The 16753-nt window shown below is 46.2% G+C and overlaps 1 protein-coding gene across 1 annotated transcript in view; it reads left to right on the top strand.

The window, feature by feature from the left end:
- The window catches only part of MAN2B1 (mannosidase alpha class 2B member 1), a 28558-nt gene extending 12046 nt beyond the window's left edge, over positions 1-16512 (top strand). Inside the window, exons 11-24 of the mRNA XM_061571258.1 lie at positions 1118-1227; positions 1841-1948; positions 2222-2338; positions 3177-3389; positions 3964-4061; positions 4364-4481; positions 6440-6558; positions 7580-7681; positions 8281-8368; positions 8802-8882; positions 9095-9322; positions 10084-10233; positions 11197-11293; positions 13203-16512. Coding sequence (XP_061427242.1) covers positions 1118-1227; positions 1841-1948; positions 2222-2338; positions 3177-3389; positions 3964-4061; positions 4364-4481; positions 6440-6558; positions 7580-7681; positions 8281-8368; positions 8802-8882; positions 9095-9322; positions 10084-10233; positions 11197-11293; positions 13203-13318 — 1745 coding nt within the window. The 3' untranslated portion in view covers positions 13319-16512. The remainder of the gene's footprint in view (positions 1-1117; positions 1228-1840; positions 1949-2221; positions 2339-3176; positions 3390-3963; positions 4062-4363; positions 4482-6439; positions 6559-7579; positions 7682-8280; positions 8369-8801; positions 8883-9094; positions 9323-10083; positions 10234-11196; positions 11294-13202) is intronic.
- The last annotated feature ends 241 nt before the right edge of the window (positions 16513-16753 follow it).

The following is a 16753-nucleotide window of genomic DNA, read 5'->3' as shown; positions in this document are numbered from 1 at the left end:
GTTTACTTTTCTTGTACTTTGCACTATTATCATGTTTTTGTACTGGTTGTTGTAACGTTCTTACCCTGTGCCCCTACTGGACATCTGTAAAAGAAAGAGCGTTATAGCTCATCGGATTCCTCCTGCAGTATAAATAAATATTCTCATTCTGAGTGCCTCCGTCGTTTTCCAGTGCACCTTGAGCGCTCACGCTTGTCCGACACTTCCTCCTGTGCAGCACACACAAAGGAAGAGGAGTTCTCCTCGATTCGAATGTTGGAGATGTGGGAGCAGCTTATGAGACTCGTGGTATACGTGCTTGCGTGTTAATGTGAAGTGGTGTCGTAGAGTGGACAGCACTGTGTTATGATCCAGGCCAGTGGTTCTCAACTGGGGGTACGCAGACCTTTGGGGCTACGTGGAAATTTCCCAGGGGGTACGCGAGGTGATTTATAAATGTGTGAAATTATATCATACATGAGTCATTGATGAATAATCATGTATGCCAATATATTAACTACGGCAAAATGTAAATCCATATGGGAACCTAGAACGATGTAAAAGACCTTTATAAACTTATTTATGACGAACAATGTGGTTTCCAAGAGTACCAGAGTACGAACAAATGATATCATGCATGCAGAGCGTCCGTTTAATTATTTTTTATCCGCTTGCAGTTACTGGCTGGTTACGGTGGTGTTCCGTGAGGCTACTACTACAGGGGGTCCGGAAAAAATAATAACATCCTCACCAAGGAAATGTACAATTTCAAACACCTCTGGCTGTCCACCTGATTATACGAGTTGTAAATGTTGTGGGTTTACTCTCCAATCCACCGGCGTGCTAAACTAGAAACGAGTTGGCACGTTTTGTTTGCGTGACGAACCTTACTAATTGGCTGTGTCCGGGTGGTGGCGGGTTTAACAGCACATTTTATATTTACGCGATTTAACTCAAACCTCTCGCATGTGGTGGTCTGCGAAATATTTTTTGTGGTTGAAAAAGGGGGCCCGCACACTCAACAGTTGGGAACCGCTGGTCTACAAGGCTAAACGGCGAGATCCGCACCTCCAATTAGCACGGTTGCCTACGTTCGGTGCGACAAATGTTAAAGATACATACTTTGTGTGTTCGACAGGGGAGGCGATGGGGGTAGCTCAGCACCACGACGCCGTGTCCGGCACGGAGAAGCAGCAGGTCGCCTACGATTACGCCATGCGTCTCTCCCTCGGCTGGGACAGCTGCGAGGTGCCCAACCCATTGCAACCATTAAAGCATGCTCTCACGTGCAGTACAGAAGAAATTAAGACAATCAAAATAACCTAAAAGGTAGAATGAATAAGTGCCCATGTAATGGCTTGCTATTGAAGTTGTCATGATTATCATCAGCAAGTGTCAAGAATTGAGGAACATGGACTGCTATGGTATGGTCATGTCAGAAGAATTTCACCAAAAAGGAAAAAACTAAAAGCAATGGCAATGCCAGTGGAAGGAAATGGAGAAAAGTGTGGATTAATAGGAGGAGGCACTAGCACGGAGGGAAATGACATGGAATCATCAGTGGATGGGATATGATGATGATTGATGACGATCGCTAACAGTGGAGGGCAACGGGCTCTGTATAGGGGCAGGACAGTGAGGGGTGGGTTGGGGGATGAAGAGGAACACACAACATGTCGCGCATTACTGCATCGCGTGAACTGTGACGGATAACGATGGCTTGTGGAGACCTTCATCCAGCAGTGGATTGATCCCAGGGCAGCCTGCAAGAAACATACTTGCTGCCGTACTGCCACCTGCAAGACGGCGTGTTGTTCAGCGTGCGTTACGTTGACGTATGCACGTGCGATTGTTGTGCCAGATGCTCATCAGCAATGCGCTGGCTGCTCTGTCCGGGAGTGGAAAGCCCACGGAGATCTGCCGCTACCTCAACATCAGCGTCTGCCCGGCCACGGAGAGTGCTGGCGCGGTGAGTGATTTTTATTTATTTGTGTAGCTCGCACAAAACTACTGCTAGATGAGGATCTTCCCATTTCTCTGCCCCCTACCTTCAGCAACCAGCACTTTGCGGCCTCGTGAGATTGGTCAAATAACTCGCACAGCCCACGCAGTGGTTGGGAGACCCTCATTCAGTAAGAGGGCAGTACGCGTATATTTAGTCTCACAACAAACGGAGGAGTGTGTTTGTTAATGTGGGGCGTGCATGCGTGTGTGTGTGTATGCACACGCGTCTCGTGCGTAGTTTACGGTGGTGCTGTACAATCCTCTGGGGCGAAGCGTCACGGAGAACGTGCGTCTGCCCGTCAATGGTTCCCGCTACCTGGTGCAAGATCCCAGCGGGGCCACCATGGTGTCCAAGGTGAGTGGAGGGTCCCGTCGCACGTGACCGCCGTTTGTCTGGCATTTCTGTGAAATAACTTTCGGATGCAAATTGAGGATATTGAAATTAAGCTTTCGTCGTGACGCGGCCGAGTGGTAAGAGCGTTTTGCCGCTCGGCGCAGAGGTTCGTGGTTTCGAGGCCACCAGATGCCCTGTTTTAATACTCGGGTCTGTCAACGACAAATACCACACGGGCTAAACGGGGGATGTAAAAAATTTCGTGACTTTTTGAAAAAGATTAGGCCAAGACTTCATGTGCATCATCGGCCGCGTTGTGCTGGAAAGTAGCTTGCATGGGATTTTCTGCTTTCGGGAGGCAGGATGTCCAGGAAGCTGCCATTTTTTTTAAGCGGCCTGATTAATCAACCAAAAAAAACTTGGCGATTACAAATTCTAGCCACTTCTTAAACTTAATAGGCTTATCATCATAGTATCATTATTGCTGGAAAACTGCACCGCTTAACTTTAGCGTTAGAATTTACAAAAACTAAACAATTTTATTTTACCAGGTAAGGCCCACTGAGCTATAGAGCTAATTTTCAGAAGCGACCAGGCCACGAATGATAGCTCAACGAAGTGGGTTATCATGTCGAAATTTATTATAGCAAAATCATCTAAACACATCTTTCTAAAATGTAGAGGGAAAAACCGGAGGACCCAGAGAAAGATCACAGGGAGAGAACATGCAAGCTCCAAATATACCAGGATCGGGATCTGACCCATGACCTGTATATGAGGTAGTTAACATTTTGCCACCGTGTGCATGTAAGGTTTAGACACGTTATACGCACAATCTCGTGCCGTCTTCGTGCCACAGGTGTTCCCCGTGTCGGATGCGACGCGTGCCGTTCGCCGAACCCTGGGCACAGCCTCCGGCGAGCTCGTCTTCCAGGCGGCGATCCCTCCTCTGGGATTCGCCCGCTTCTCTGTGAGCCGAGCCGCCCGGCGGCCCGCAGAGGCCCTCACCGGATTTGTGGCGCGCGGCCCAAGAGCCGGAGGCAAAGGGGCTCCCATCTACATCAAAAACGAGGTCAGGATCAGGGCCGCCACAAGGTTAAGACTACAGTACAGGACGACCTGGTTTGGCAGGCTCGGTCCCGTTTTCAGAAAGGCTGGACTGGTTTCCCTCCAAAATATTTGAGAAAATTGGGATTTTTGTTTCGAGTAAAAAAAAATTGGTTTCATGCAAAAAATTAATGATGTGCGCAAGGATGGGGCTACCAAAGTAGTGGGCTACATGAGGAGTGGACGGGGGCTACCTCAGCGGTGGGTGGGGCTACCTGAGTAGTAAGTGGAGCTACATGGGCAGTGGGCGTGTGCTACCTGAGCAGTGGGCGGTGTTAGCAGAAGAGTAGGTGGGGACTATGAGCATGATGTTGGTTGGTCAGTGTGGGTTGGTGAAGGGAGGGGCACAGGACCAGTGGGCTCTCATTGAGACTCGCACTCACGGTTGGCTACGTACGGTGCGAAATAAGCCCTACGTAATGATATCGCGTATTGCAGCAAGCTGAATGTAAGTAAATGGGTTGTCCACCAATTCTTAAAATACCAGTATTTGCTTGATACCTGCCGTGCTAATTGTAATAATAATTGTTGCGTTGCAGTACTACACGCTGACCTTTGATGGAATCTCGGGACTCCTGAGCAACGTGGAGAACAGGAAGAGCTCCCTGTCACTGCCTGTAACACAGAACTTCTACTGGTAACGCTTGGCAGCTGCAGCTACAGCTCACGGCTAATGAACCCCTTCTGATAGAAATCCATTTTGCAATAACGTGCCCAATTCATCCATAGAATGATCAAGTATTGACTGTAATCTTCCTAGAAATGTAATCCCAGATTTGAACTTTCAAACTTCTTCAGATCACGAGTTAACAGCATTGCCATCTGGGCAGATGTCTTATGTAGCACATAATTCTTGATACGTGCCACTTTGCTGCTGTGCTTTTGTGTCCTGCCGTGCTTCTGTGTGTTGCCGTGTGGCGTGGCATTCTGTGTATACAGGTACAAATCGAGCAAGGGTGAGGAGGACAACGGTCAGGCCTCCGGCGCATACATCTTCCGTCCAAACTCCTCCGAAGCCTTCCCTGTCGCCAAATCCGCGGTCACGCACTTCACCGTTGTGAGTGGGGGCTTCATTTCTGGGAGAATTGTTGAAAAAAACGGAAAGGTCGGTGTGATGTTATCTTACTCGTCTGGTATACAACAGGTCTGGGATTCGACCCTGACACCTCTATATTTGGAGTTTGAATGTTCTCCCCGTGGTTGCATGGAGTCTTTTCTCCATGTCCTCTGTTTTTTCCCTCTACATTAGAAACATGCTTTGAGATTATCTAGATCATTTTTCTGTTTTAAATTTCCACGTGATAAGCCACTTTGAGCTATCATTTGTGGCGAAGGTCGCTTCTGAAAATGACCTATATAGCTCCGTGGGCCTTACCTGGTAAGATAAAAAAAAGTTTTATTTGTATATTTATAAGTGATTTGTTTACCTTTCCTAAACTTTGCACTCCTATCGTATTTTCGTCTTTTTTTGTTGTAACTTTCTGACTCCGTGCCCCTACTGAACATCTGTGAAAAAGAGCCTTGTAGTTCATCAGGTTCCTCCAGTATAAATGATTCTGACGAGGTGACAGCCATGCAATCCTGGGCTCAACTTCCAGGTGGTTGCCCTCTGACTAAACTGGGGTTCAGAGTGTGTTGTTTTTTGTTATTTCCTTTATTTATCCAGGAGATTAAATTAATCCAGTGAGGCAGGCACATGCAAAGACTATTTATTTTGTAAGGTCGACCTGGTCGTGAATTAATAGTCTCATGCCGGTCACCAATGACTGCAAAGAAATATCACCCATATCAGATTAAATTTCACTCCGCACTTAATTTGGGCTAAATTCCAGCTCTGAGAATCAAAAATATCTGTTTGATTGTTGGGCGGGGAACATTGCTCTCGTGGCAGGATAAGTGGGAAATTGCTGCCCCTCCCTTTTCATTACTTCTACCTCAAACAAACGTTGGCATATTCTGCTCATAGAGGTTAGTCCGTTTTAACACGTAGGCTTTCGCGACCAATATTCAAAATAAAGGTTTTTTTGGGTTAGAACGCGATCTAATCCAAAAACCTTTAGTATGAATATTCTGGTTTGAAGCTTTCGTGACTGCAGCAATCAATACTCTTTGGTTTTTTCGGTAAAGTCACGTAGGTATAAAATTAAATAAATCACGACGTTTCGGGTGCAACACAAGCGTCCGTCATCAGGTGGACGCTTGTGTTGCGCCCGAAACGTCGTGATTTAATTTATTTTCTACCTACGTGACTTTACCGAAAGAACCAAAGAGTATGAATATTCTGACCTCCTGTAAAGTGTGCACCAAGGAGTGCACTGGTTTGCGCACTGCACTACAAATTCAGCGACCCCGAGTTGGATTCCTGCTCATGACCAGTAACAGCGACGATATTTTAACTGGTCCTGGGCCTCTCCCTAAGTCTCGGTCAGTGGTTCTTAACCAGGGGTGCATGCACTCCCTGGGGGTGCAAGATGCCCTTTCTGGGGGTGTGAAACATGCCACATTTGTTTAGGTTAATCACCGAAACACAAATTAAGCACGGGCACGTATGTACAACTACTTTGTTTCATCAAACCTGTGTATTAATTCACATATATAATTTTTTTATGATTGAGAACCTAAAGGGGTGCCAGGCTGCAGTAAAGGTTAAGAACCACTGCCCTAGGTGGACTCGGCCGTGCGGTTTATAAACGTCAACATTGTGGAGACAAAGGCGGCCCGGTGTGGTGTTGGCCACCCATCCTCTCCCTTGCCTGCCGTGCCGGCCTTCATAGGTGCTTGCTTAATAGAATTTTTACCCAACAGCCTGTTAAAGGCTATAAGGGGGATCTAAGTCTGTGCTGTTCAATGTCTGTTGAACCCAGTGTGCTGGGGTTTTTCACAGCAAGTACTGTGTGGTGCTTGTAGGCACTGCGATCCAACCCTGTCGTTGTGTGATTGTTCTGTGACGGTTATTGTTGCCCCGTGCGCTCCTGACTCGTCCGTGCGTGGGTTTGTGCTGCTGCGCCACTGCAGGACCCCTTGCTACAGGAGGTGCGCCAAGTCTTCTCGCCCTGGTGCTCGCAGGTAATTCGTCTCTACCCGGGCAAGCCGTACGTGGAGCTGGAGTGGACCGTGGGGCCCATCCCTCTCGCGTGAGTGGGTCCCACCGTTGTGATTGTGCGCGCACGCACGTGGTCCGCTTGTGTGCACGTGTGTGACGCACTGTGCCTTCATGGGTACTCGCTAACAGCACTTGCTCCAACGGTCTGTGAAAGGCTATACGGGGGATCTTTGTATTTGCCACACTGTGCTATGAACCCAATGATCTAAAAAATTTCCATCGATGGCTAATGCCTGGCTCGGCCTTAAATGAGAATCTGGTACAGGGTGTAAACTTCAACACTGGGGAGGCAAATGCGGTCGGATGCAGTGGTGGCCACACCACTCCATCTCGTGCAGTGTCAACCTTAATGGGTACTCATGAGCAGCACTTGCCACAATAGCCTGTGTAGGCTATAAGGGGGATCTTTGTATGTGTGTGACCTATGACGTAATCGGCCAGAATGCACCTATAATCAGATGACGAAATCTAAGCAAAGTTGAGCTTGGATTGGCAACTGCCATGAATAAAACTGGTGATATTGGCTGCTGCAATGCTACATTTTGGATAGAGGATATTGCAGAAAAATACATACTATAAGAATAGTCTTTTTTCCACTTTTTTCTGGCAACAAAAAAAAGTTTTACAAGGAATCATGTCTGCATTAACCACAATACTTGTGATCAGAATGCAAAAAAAAATGTATACTCTGATAATATATGCATTGCCTTTTAAACTAATTGGTCCACACCAGAGACGGCTTTCTTTTGAGCCTCGTCTCAAACGGTGTTAGACCAGAGGACGACTTTTCCAACCCACAATGCTCAGTATGGTCAAATAACACCGAGAACCCTTATGTCTTGGCAGCTCTCATCCAGCAGTGGATTGACACAATACCTATACGTGTACATTTATACCAGTTAACAGCATCATGAGGTGCACGTGCATTTAATTTTCTGTTTAAACAAACATAATAATATACGAAGTCCAAATTTGTGTGTATTGTATACATGCAAAGCGTTGTGTGTACATGTCGTAGTGCGAATTTCGATTTTCTGAATTTTCTCTTTCAGGGACAAAATTGGCAAGGAGGTTTTGGTTCGGTTTGACACTCCGTTAAAAACCGACGGTGTGTTCTTCACCGACTCGAACGGCAGGGAGATTCTGGAGCGCCGGTATGATTCTTGACATTTCACCGTGTTCAATGCTCGCGTAGAGGTATTTTCCCTTTTAAAATACTCGACACTAAGCCCATAGTTTCCCCCATTCAAAAAGTGACCTCCGTAATGGGTCCAGGTGGGCTCGGAGGTCATAACACTGAGCTGAAACTTGTTAAGACGCTTTGTTTGAATCTGTTCAACCGCCTATGGATTAACCAGTCTCGCAAGTGCATCAATGAATGCGCAAAAAAAATTTGGGTTCACATATTAAATAGATTTTTCCCCTAAATGAGGCTAAAGTCCGGGTCGAAGATTTAAATATATCAGGTTGACTGTGTGCAACAAGCTTGACTTGCTTTGGCAAGATGGGTAGGAAAGTTGTGCCCACTACAATGTGGACCAGAGGTCACCGAAAGAGAGGTCAGTGGTAGTTCTGTGATGTCCACTTCTACGGGTCATTCTCTAACGGGAAGACTTGCACTGCTCTGCGAGGGATCTTAACGGATGTCATGACACGTGATGCCGATGGCACAATCCAGGATGTAAAAAATTTGGGAAAGTGTTTTTGTTTTAAAAGTGACCTCCACAAACGTGGCATGACTCGTTTCACCCAGGAGAGACAAAAGGCCAACGTGGCCCTTGAATCAGACGGAACCCGTGGCCGGCAACTACTACCCGGTCAACAGCCGCATCTATATCAAGGTAAAGGCAGCACTGGGGCGTTGTACAACCGTCACCAACGGCGCAGTAAACTTGGACTCTTGTCCAGTGAAACAAAGGGGCTGTAATTGGGCTTTCGGAGGTGCTCTTCCTCTCGCATAACAATGGTGCTGGTAATGTATTATTGCAAGCTTGAATGAATTAAAGTACTGTGATGTATTTGTAAACGGTCCCTCTGTTCTTACACTTGTAGGTGTTCAGGTGCCTTCACTGTAACCTTAGTCCCCTGTCTCCATGCCCTTTATTCCCTACCCTCTTGTCCCACATGCCCCTTTCATATTCCATACTCTTCCATGGGCCTCATTCACACTCCTCTCCCCGATGCCATTATCCTCTTTTCTCTTTTCGTCATGCTCCTTTGTCCATCTACTCGATGCCCTTCATTCATCTCCTCTCCATGTGACATCTCCCCCAGGACGAGAAGATGCAGCTGACAGCTCTGACGGATCGCTCTCAGGGCGGAGCCAGCATTCGCGACGGGTCCTTCGAGCTCATGGTGAAGCACGCAATGACCGGGATTCTGTTTTGGGGATCTTTCTGTTTTTAAATCTAAGGCGATAGTCGCTGGGCTGTTTGTTTATGCCTGCTCTGCGTGTCATGTTGTGCATATTTACTCCTTGTATATCAAGGGTCGAATAAGACTTACGCACGCTCCAGTAGCTTTCGTCACTGCAAGATCGCCTTGCTCTCGTGTCTGCCGCCCCGCAGCTCCACCGGCGGCTTCTTTATGACGACCACCGCGGGGTGGACGAGGCTCTCAACGAGCCGGGCGAGTGGGGCAACGGCCTGGTCGTCAGGGGGCGGCACCTGCTGGTGCTGGAGGCACCGGCACGATCGGCCGCGCTGCATCGTCCGCTCGCTCAGGCCGAGTTCATGGCGCCCATGCCACTCATCGGGCCGCCTGTGCAGGCGTGGCCATCATCCACGCTCACCCAGGTGATGCTCGGTATACAGCCTTGCTCGTCGTTTCCCAGTTTGAATGCTTTCACTGATCCCTTCGGGTTACCGAAATTTTAAGCAAAACCCAAAAAAGAGCAGGGAGGGGAACCCCAGCGTGGAGGTGAGTCGGCTCCCCGACGTTCCAGTGGCAGCTCAAGCAGCTCGTCAGGCTTGGAGAGCAGCCATAAGCGAGAGCACCAGCTTTGTTTGAGAGCGACACCAAGGCACAGGTCACTGCGACACGGCCTCACTCGCAGCGGAATGACGTTCCTCCTCCGAGGGGGCGTGAAGATTCAATCAGTTCAGTCACCTTGGTGGTACACGTGGTGTTCACGCCGCTCTCTCGTTATCCTCCCCCCCCGCACCTCCGATTAGAAAGAAGTTCTACATAAATATGTTCATATCCAGCTCCTTCCTGTGCTACTCTCAAAGTTCCAAGCATCACAGGAATTATACCAGTCCAGTCCAATTGATCCATTTCATTCTGTGCCTTTTTCTCTCCGGTGTTCCTTCTATCATTTTCCTCCAAATAAAAGTGCTTTTTCTTTCTAATCCGGATGTGAATCTGTCCCGGTAGAGGCATGGCTCAGCAGGGCTTATAATGACTGGGTACCTGTCTCTCATTCTCAAGGCACATTTTAAGAAGGCTCCTTGTTTTATATCTATCAACCCAGTCTCCACGCACACACACCACCGTGTTCATTGGCAGAAACGATGCTCGACCTGACACCTTCTCATGTCTGCACCTCCTGACTTAGTTTTCGGGGCTGACCCGGCCACTGCCGCCGAGCGTCCACCTCCTGACGCTGGCGCCATGGGGCGACGGCTCGGTGCTGCTGCGGCTCGAGAACCAGTTTGAGCGCGACGAGGACGCGGCGCTGTCGGGAGAAGTGACCGTCGAGCTCACGGTCAGACACGCGCGTGCATGGACATGCGCCGACACGGATACACACACTTGCAGTTACATGGACGTACACAGACGTACCCTGATGCATGCAAAGACAAATATCCCGTATAGCCTTAAGAGACTTTTGGGGCAAGTGCTGTTAGCGAGTACCCATGAAGTACAGTACACGAGAGGCTAGGTGGCCAGCACCACATCCGATTGCTTTTATCTCCCCATTGCTAATGTTTACACACTGCACTAGGTACTCATTTTAGGCTGAGTCAACCTAGTGAAGGCCCAGGATCGGTTCAGATAATCATCAGTCGTGTTTGCCGTGAGCGGGAATCGGGTTTCCAGGTTCGTAGCACAGCGCGCTAACCGCTACACCACCACTCCCCTACACACACACCTATATCGGTACATACATGCATATGTATCCATTTCGATTTAAAGCTTTCGTGACTGCAGGGATTCATCTTCTTGGTTCTTTCGGTAAGTCACGTAGAAGGGAAGTAATAAAATAAAACGTAAAATAATTCTCACGACGTTTCGGCCACAACGCAAGCAGCCGTCCTCGGGTGAAGACCAGGTCTGTCGACGCTGTCTCCCCGACAGACCTGGTCTTTACCTGAGGACGGCTGCTTGCGGTGTGGCCGAAACGTCGTGAGAATTATTTTATTATGTTTTATTTGTATTATTTTATTACTTCCCTTCTACGTGACTTTACCGAAAGAACCAAGAAGATATATGTATCCACTTACGTTCGCACCAATTCAGTGCTTAACCCATGAAACTCCATCACATCCATTAACACCCACAACCATAGCTTGTGCAAATTTAGTGTAAAAGGCTGAAACCGTTATTTGTTACCTTGCTCACGCTTGGTCGCTTGATGAATGACGCCGTTATTGTATAAAAAATCACAATATCCAACAGTGCACACGTTATGTGGCAGTTCACCAAACCCCAGCACCTGCGTTCACAGGGGTTGTTCTCGCGGTTCGAGATCACGTCGCTGGAGGAGCTCACCCTAGCGGCCAACCAGCGCAAGGCCGACATGAAGAGGATGCGGTGGAGCACAGGTGAGTGACACTTGTCCCCCATCGCCAGGCGCGGCGCTGGTGATGCACCACCTGTAATACGATTGTGCTATCAGCATAATTTATTGAGAATTCATTAAAACCTCTCGCAGGCCGGTGTGACCGCCATGCGATAGGAGAAACTGCCTTCAGAAGCAGGCTTCGGAGAATGTCTTCTGAAATTGCTGAAAGTCTGTTTTTTATGGACATATGTAGGATGGACAACAACAGGAAAATGTAAAAGTTTGTTGTTCGGAAAAATGTAAGGAACCGTAAAGAGAGGAAGACCTAACAGAGAATGGATTGATAACGACAGTAGTAATTGGTGCCAGAAATACGTGGCACTACTTGAGCATTTGGCAGAGCAAAGTGGAAACATGACGAAATGTGCAATGGACATCTACGGGCTCCCTGCCCATGGACCATGATGACGACGACGATGTTCTATCTGCGGACTAGGGGACGCACAAGAGAGGGCACACTATTCCATCTGACCTGCGCGGAAAGAAATATTTTGTCCGATATTTGTTTTAATTCACACAGCTGGAATTGATCTAAGTGAAGTAAAAACTCAATTTAATCTGATTTGATAATTGGTTGTTTACCCTTCTATCTGGCAACAAAACTGACACCTTTTTTTACAAGGAGTCATGTTTGCATAGACCACAATACCTGCAGCCATAATGGAAACAAAAAACATAACTCTGATAATATATGCACTGTCCTTGAAGTTGATTGGTCCACACCCATGACTCCTTGTAAAAAAAGATGTCAGTTTTGTTTCCAGATAGAAGGGTAAAAATCCAATTATCATATTTTTTACTGGCAAATGAGGTTCCAATGGTGTTAATATGATTTCTTTTGTGCCTTATTAATGGTGACCCGGGCTGAGATTTAGATATGGGTGGCTGCCCCAAATTCACACCTAGATTGTCAGCTTTGTCAACTCAGTGGTGTCATCCTTGAGCCACCCGGCCACCTTGAATCAATTTGTTTTAAAACGCAGTGATATTTTTTAATATCGTTAATAATTATATTCTAGTCATTTTCAGCCCTTTGTCAATCCACTGGCTACTCTCAGCCAAAGCCTAAAACATCTGATTATATCCAGGGAGCTTTCCCATGCAAGTACTGACCAGGCTTAACTTTGTATAGTTTGAAAGATCGGAAGAAAACGGACACATTAAGCATGATTGGGTCCTCTAGAAATGTTTGTTTTATTTTCTGCTCATGGCAGGAGACTGAGAGTGCGTATTTGAGCTGATTCCAATAGTGCAGTGATTGGAGTACTGCGCATTAATGCTACAAGCCAGAGTTTCATTCTGACCGTGCACTTAAATTTCAGTTGGCATCTCAAGCCTATCCTTGGTCAGCTTGGCCTAAATATAATACCTGTGGTAATCAGTACTGGGGAGCCAAAAGGTGGTCATTTATACAGAGTACTTGTCTCCCCTTTGTATCACATGCCAGCATGAATGCGTTGCAATATTTTATGTCTCCGTGTTTGTCTTCAGTGTTCAAAGCACAACTGCAGTTACGTAATCGTGAACTTTGGGCCACCTTGAGAGCTGAGCGAGATGCCGCGTCACACTTTAAACTAATCGCTGGTTAATCTTGGCTAGCGCCCAGCTGTGTTGGGATTCGGGTTGCCACCTCTGAGATGCCAAAAGCTGGGACATGTTATGGGAATAGGATTGTCACAATCCCAGCAGAAGGGAGAACTACATGTCAATACATTGTCTCGAGTAGTGAATTATTACTACTACTACACAAATAGAAATAACATGGACTTTCATATTTCCCAAGACAGCTACCTGGGAAAAACCAAGAGGCAGTCCCATTTCAGATGCGGTCGATTTGCTTTGCGTGTTTGCGCCGCGTGGTTTCTCACCACTTGCTTCTGCCCCAACAGAATCGAACGACGTTGAGAAACCATGGCAGCAGGGAGAGACCGAGTCTGCCCTTTTGGCGATCACTCTGCAGCCGATGGAAATCCGCACCTTTAACGTTACCATTAAGTATTTGTAAACACAAGCCTGACCAATCGCACTGTGTCTTGCACTTCCAATGTCTCGGAGGATACATTTTGTGAAATTATAACTCAAGGTTTTGGTGTGGTGGGGTTCGTAAGCATTCACCCAGATTATACGAAACAGATGTGGGCCAATTCCACGGTAACAGAATTGCAGAGAAAATGTAACTTGATTAGGGCATAACATTTCACGTAATAAAGGTAGTTCTCGTTCCACGATTTCATCATTAGTATAAACATAAAGTGGCTTTTCTATGTGGGCATGGTATGTTAACCAATTCGGGACTCTGTAATTCAGATGGAAATATGTCCGTCTTAAGTGAGAAATTTTCATAATATACCGCGGTGTTGGGCGTACTTGGACGAACTGACTTTTTCACACAAGCATTGAATTTTTTGTCCGTGTAAAACTATTGACTCCATCCATAACCGAGCCATATTTTCTAAAACTACAGATTACCACCTTTAATGTAAAACTCCAAGAGTAATTTCAGGATGATTTTTTTTTTTTGTGGTTACCGAATTTGTGGATCGATCCATCAGCATCATGTGGGGGTTTTCTATCTTCGAAATGTTTTTAAATGCAACCGAGTGGTTTTCGCTCTTGTGCTGCACGGCTCTCCGATGTGTATTTCGGCTTGTGCCACATGGAGTTCAGCACGGTGTCCAACAGTTCTCTCCATGTTGCTGTGCTTGGGACTCCTGCAAAAACAACCATGTGCGGCGGGCATTGGAGCACGTGGAGCGAAACGTCAGGACATTGTGCCGAACAACACGTGGTACATCCAGAAATCGCATCGGAGAGGTTTTTTTTCTCAACTGCAATTGCATTTGCACGTAATGTAAATTCCAATAGTAAATGTAAATCGTAATAATGACAATTGAATCAACGTGGTGGGAATCGTTAGTCATTCAGAATCAGACTTTCAATATATACTGGAGGAATCCGAGGAGCTATAAAGCTCTTTAGCACATATTCGTTACGCTATCACACACACACACGTGAGTGACACTGGCAATGAGATTCTTGCCAGATTTGACGTGCGCCCCTGATCCCTTAATCCTTTATGATGTGTAAGCCAATGCTTTTATCTCATGCTGATTGATCCACACGCTAAACGCGACACTATTAATGTAACGGTGTTTTGTAATTGTGATTTAATTTTTCTTATAATATTTGCACAAGGAGTGAGGTGGCTGTCTACATGGAGTTAATAATGCCTTGCCCCTATTTGTCTTCATGTGAAATTATTATTTTTTGCACGTTATCAGCAGTATTGGAAATGCAAGCAAACTGGACCGGTTTTCACTTTCAATGTCTGATCAGCAGAGTCGGGCTTGCTTGAACCATTGCTGGTGAGCTTCCCTTTGTTTAAAGGCAAGGACCCTCCCTGTCAGATACGAGTCCTATTTCTACGCAAAATAATGTAATGCAAAACACAATCATTAGTAAACATACCTGTCAACCCTTTATCAGTACCTACCTCCTTCTTGGTTCTTTCGGTAAAGTCACGTAGAAACAGGGGCGGTTTCTTCATTAGGGCGATTGGGCGACGCACCACCAATGTCATTCAACCACAGAGTCACGCTAGCCGCCACTGTGCCTCTGGATATAGTCCAATCAGCGTCATGTCACATTCTGTGGAGTACCGCCTCTTTTTGGGAGATTTCACTCCGGCTAAGAATCGCCCCGAGTGGCCCCATAGACTTACATTCAAAGATGTTTTTTTTCGACCGGGGGGCGCTGCAATGCATTCTCTATGGCTTCCGGGAGGGCTCGCCCTAACGTGCTTACGTCATCATACGCAAGCACGTTTCATCCAACAATATAATTTGTCGCCACCTAGTGGAATCTTTAATAAAAGAAACTTGAGTGGATTGTATTAATAGTGAGTATAGAAACAAACAAGATGTATTGTAAGAGTCACTTTATTTTTCATTAATATTAAAGAAGTGAAGTTGCCTTTACATGCTTAAGCTGTTAATTTATCCATTGCATGGGTAGACCTTATCCTTATCAATCATCCAGACATTTGCCCCCCCTGAGAGATTTTGCAGGAGCCGCCACTGCGTAGAAGGGAAATAATAAAATAATAACAATTAAACATTATTACAGACCAATTCAGACCTCCTTAGTTACTCTGTACCCTTATAAATCTCAACGTTCACCCTACAAAGTCCCATCACAAGGGAGAAACACAAACAAATAAACAAAACTTTTTGCCCGGATTGAAACGGCTGTACACGCCGTATGGACCTAAAAACGCTATTTTCCTGTACAAGAATATGGGTTAAACCGTATGGGTTGACACGGTATGAGTTAGTGTCATTGTGGAGGATGTTAATAACAAAGTAAACCTTATATGGAGAGACAAAAATGGGAAGGGGGAGGGGGCTTTGTTAATTTTGTTGTAGACGTTCTCCACTGGCGCTGAAGTAACTAATTACGGCGTTTTATTTACGTAAAAAACCTTTCTGGCTGTGTCGGGTGGTGTAGGGTTACGACACATACTGACACGATGATTGTTGTGACATCGACATAGGAGGTGGTTTTAGCCGTGTAGCAAGCCGTTCCGTCCAGTCGAGGTGCTTGGCTCCATGGTTGAGGAGGCAATGCTGTCCTCAGGTATTTCCAGTTGCGGGTGCAGACATCTCAATTAACTTTTGTGCAGGTGTCCTCTGTCTTAATTCCTGCTCTTCGTAGCCAGCTGCCCGGGTACCCTTCCACTCCAAGGAGTGCGACGCTACAGAGGGCAGCGTGGGAAGATGTTTGGTTGTCTCTGTTTAGGCTGTTTAAGTCGCGTCAAGGCAGTGCCTTATGCTTGTACGGGAACAGATGTGTTGATGTAGAAAGAGAGTTAAACATTGCACTCATTTGTCGACACATTGAATATATTTTGAAGATGAAAATGTTTATTTTTAATACCCGGAGAAATGTAGTCCCGCCGTTTAGTAATGAATGTGATGAGCGTGGTTGGAATTTCTGAGCAAGTTGCCAAATACAGTGATTGTCGTTGATTGTGGAACATTTGAAATTATATCATTGCATCATCTGGACATTTGTTACTTTATAATAAAAAAAGCACCTAATAAACACTGGCACTTATTTAAAAAAAAATACTCTTCACATGTTCTTTCACCAAGTTATTCTCAGCTCGCTGCTCAAGTATATTTTATGTTTATGAAATATGGCACCGCTTTTATATCATTAAAATTGACTTGCAGAGCACAACATAAAAATAATTAACTTGCACCACTCGTTTGACATGGGAACATTTTGTCATCAATGTATCGGATATCTTAATGAACCAGCCCTTGAAGAGGCAGCAGACATAAAAGTTTCAATTTTGCCAAAGCACGTTCTGTCATCAGCTTGGCAACAAGCCTTAGCCCACACCCATCTTGGTGTCACCGCATGCTGCTGCACAGAA

Source organism: Lethenteron reissneri, chromosome 47 (assembly GCF_015708825.2).
Source record: "Lethenteron reissneri isolate LAM-NWPU_2019-01 chromosome 47, ASM1570882v1, whole genome shotgun sequence".
NCBI classification, from domain to species: domain Eukaryota; kingdom Metazoa; phylum Chordata; class Hyperoartia; order Petromyzontiformes; family Petromyzontidae; genus Lethenteron; species Lethenteron reissneri.
The sequence above is the reverse complement of the archived record's forward strand: the minus strand, read 5'-3'. Positions and strand labels throughout refer to the sequence as shown.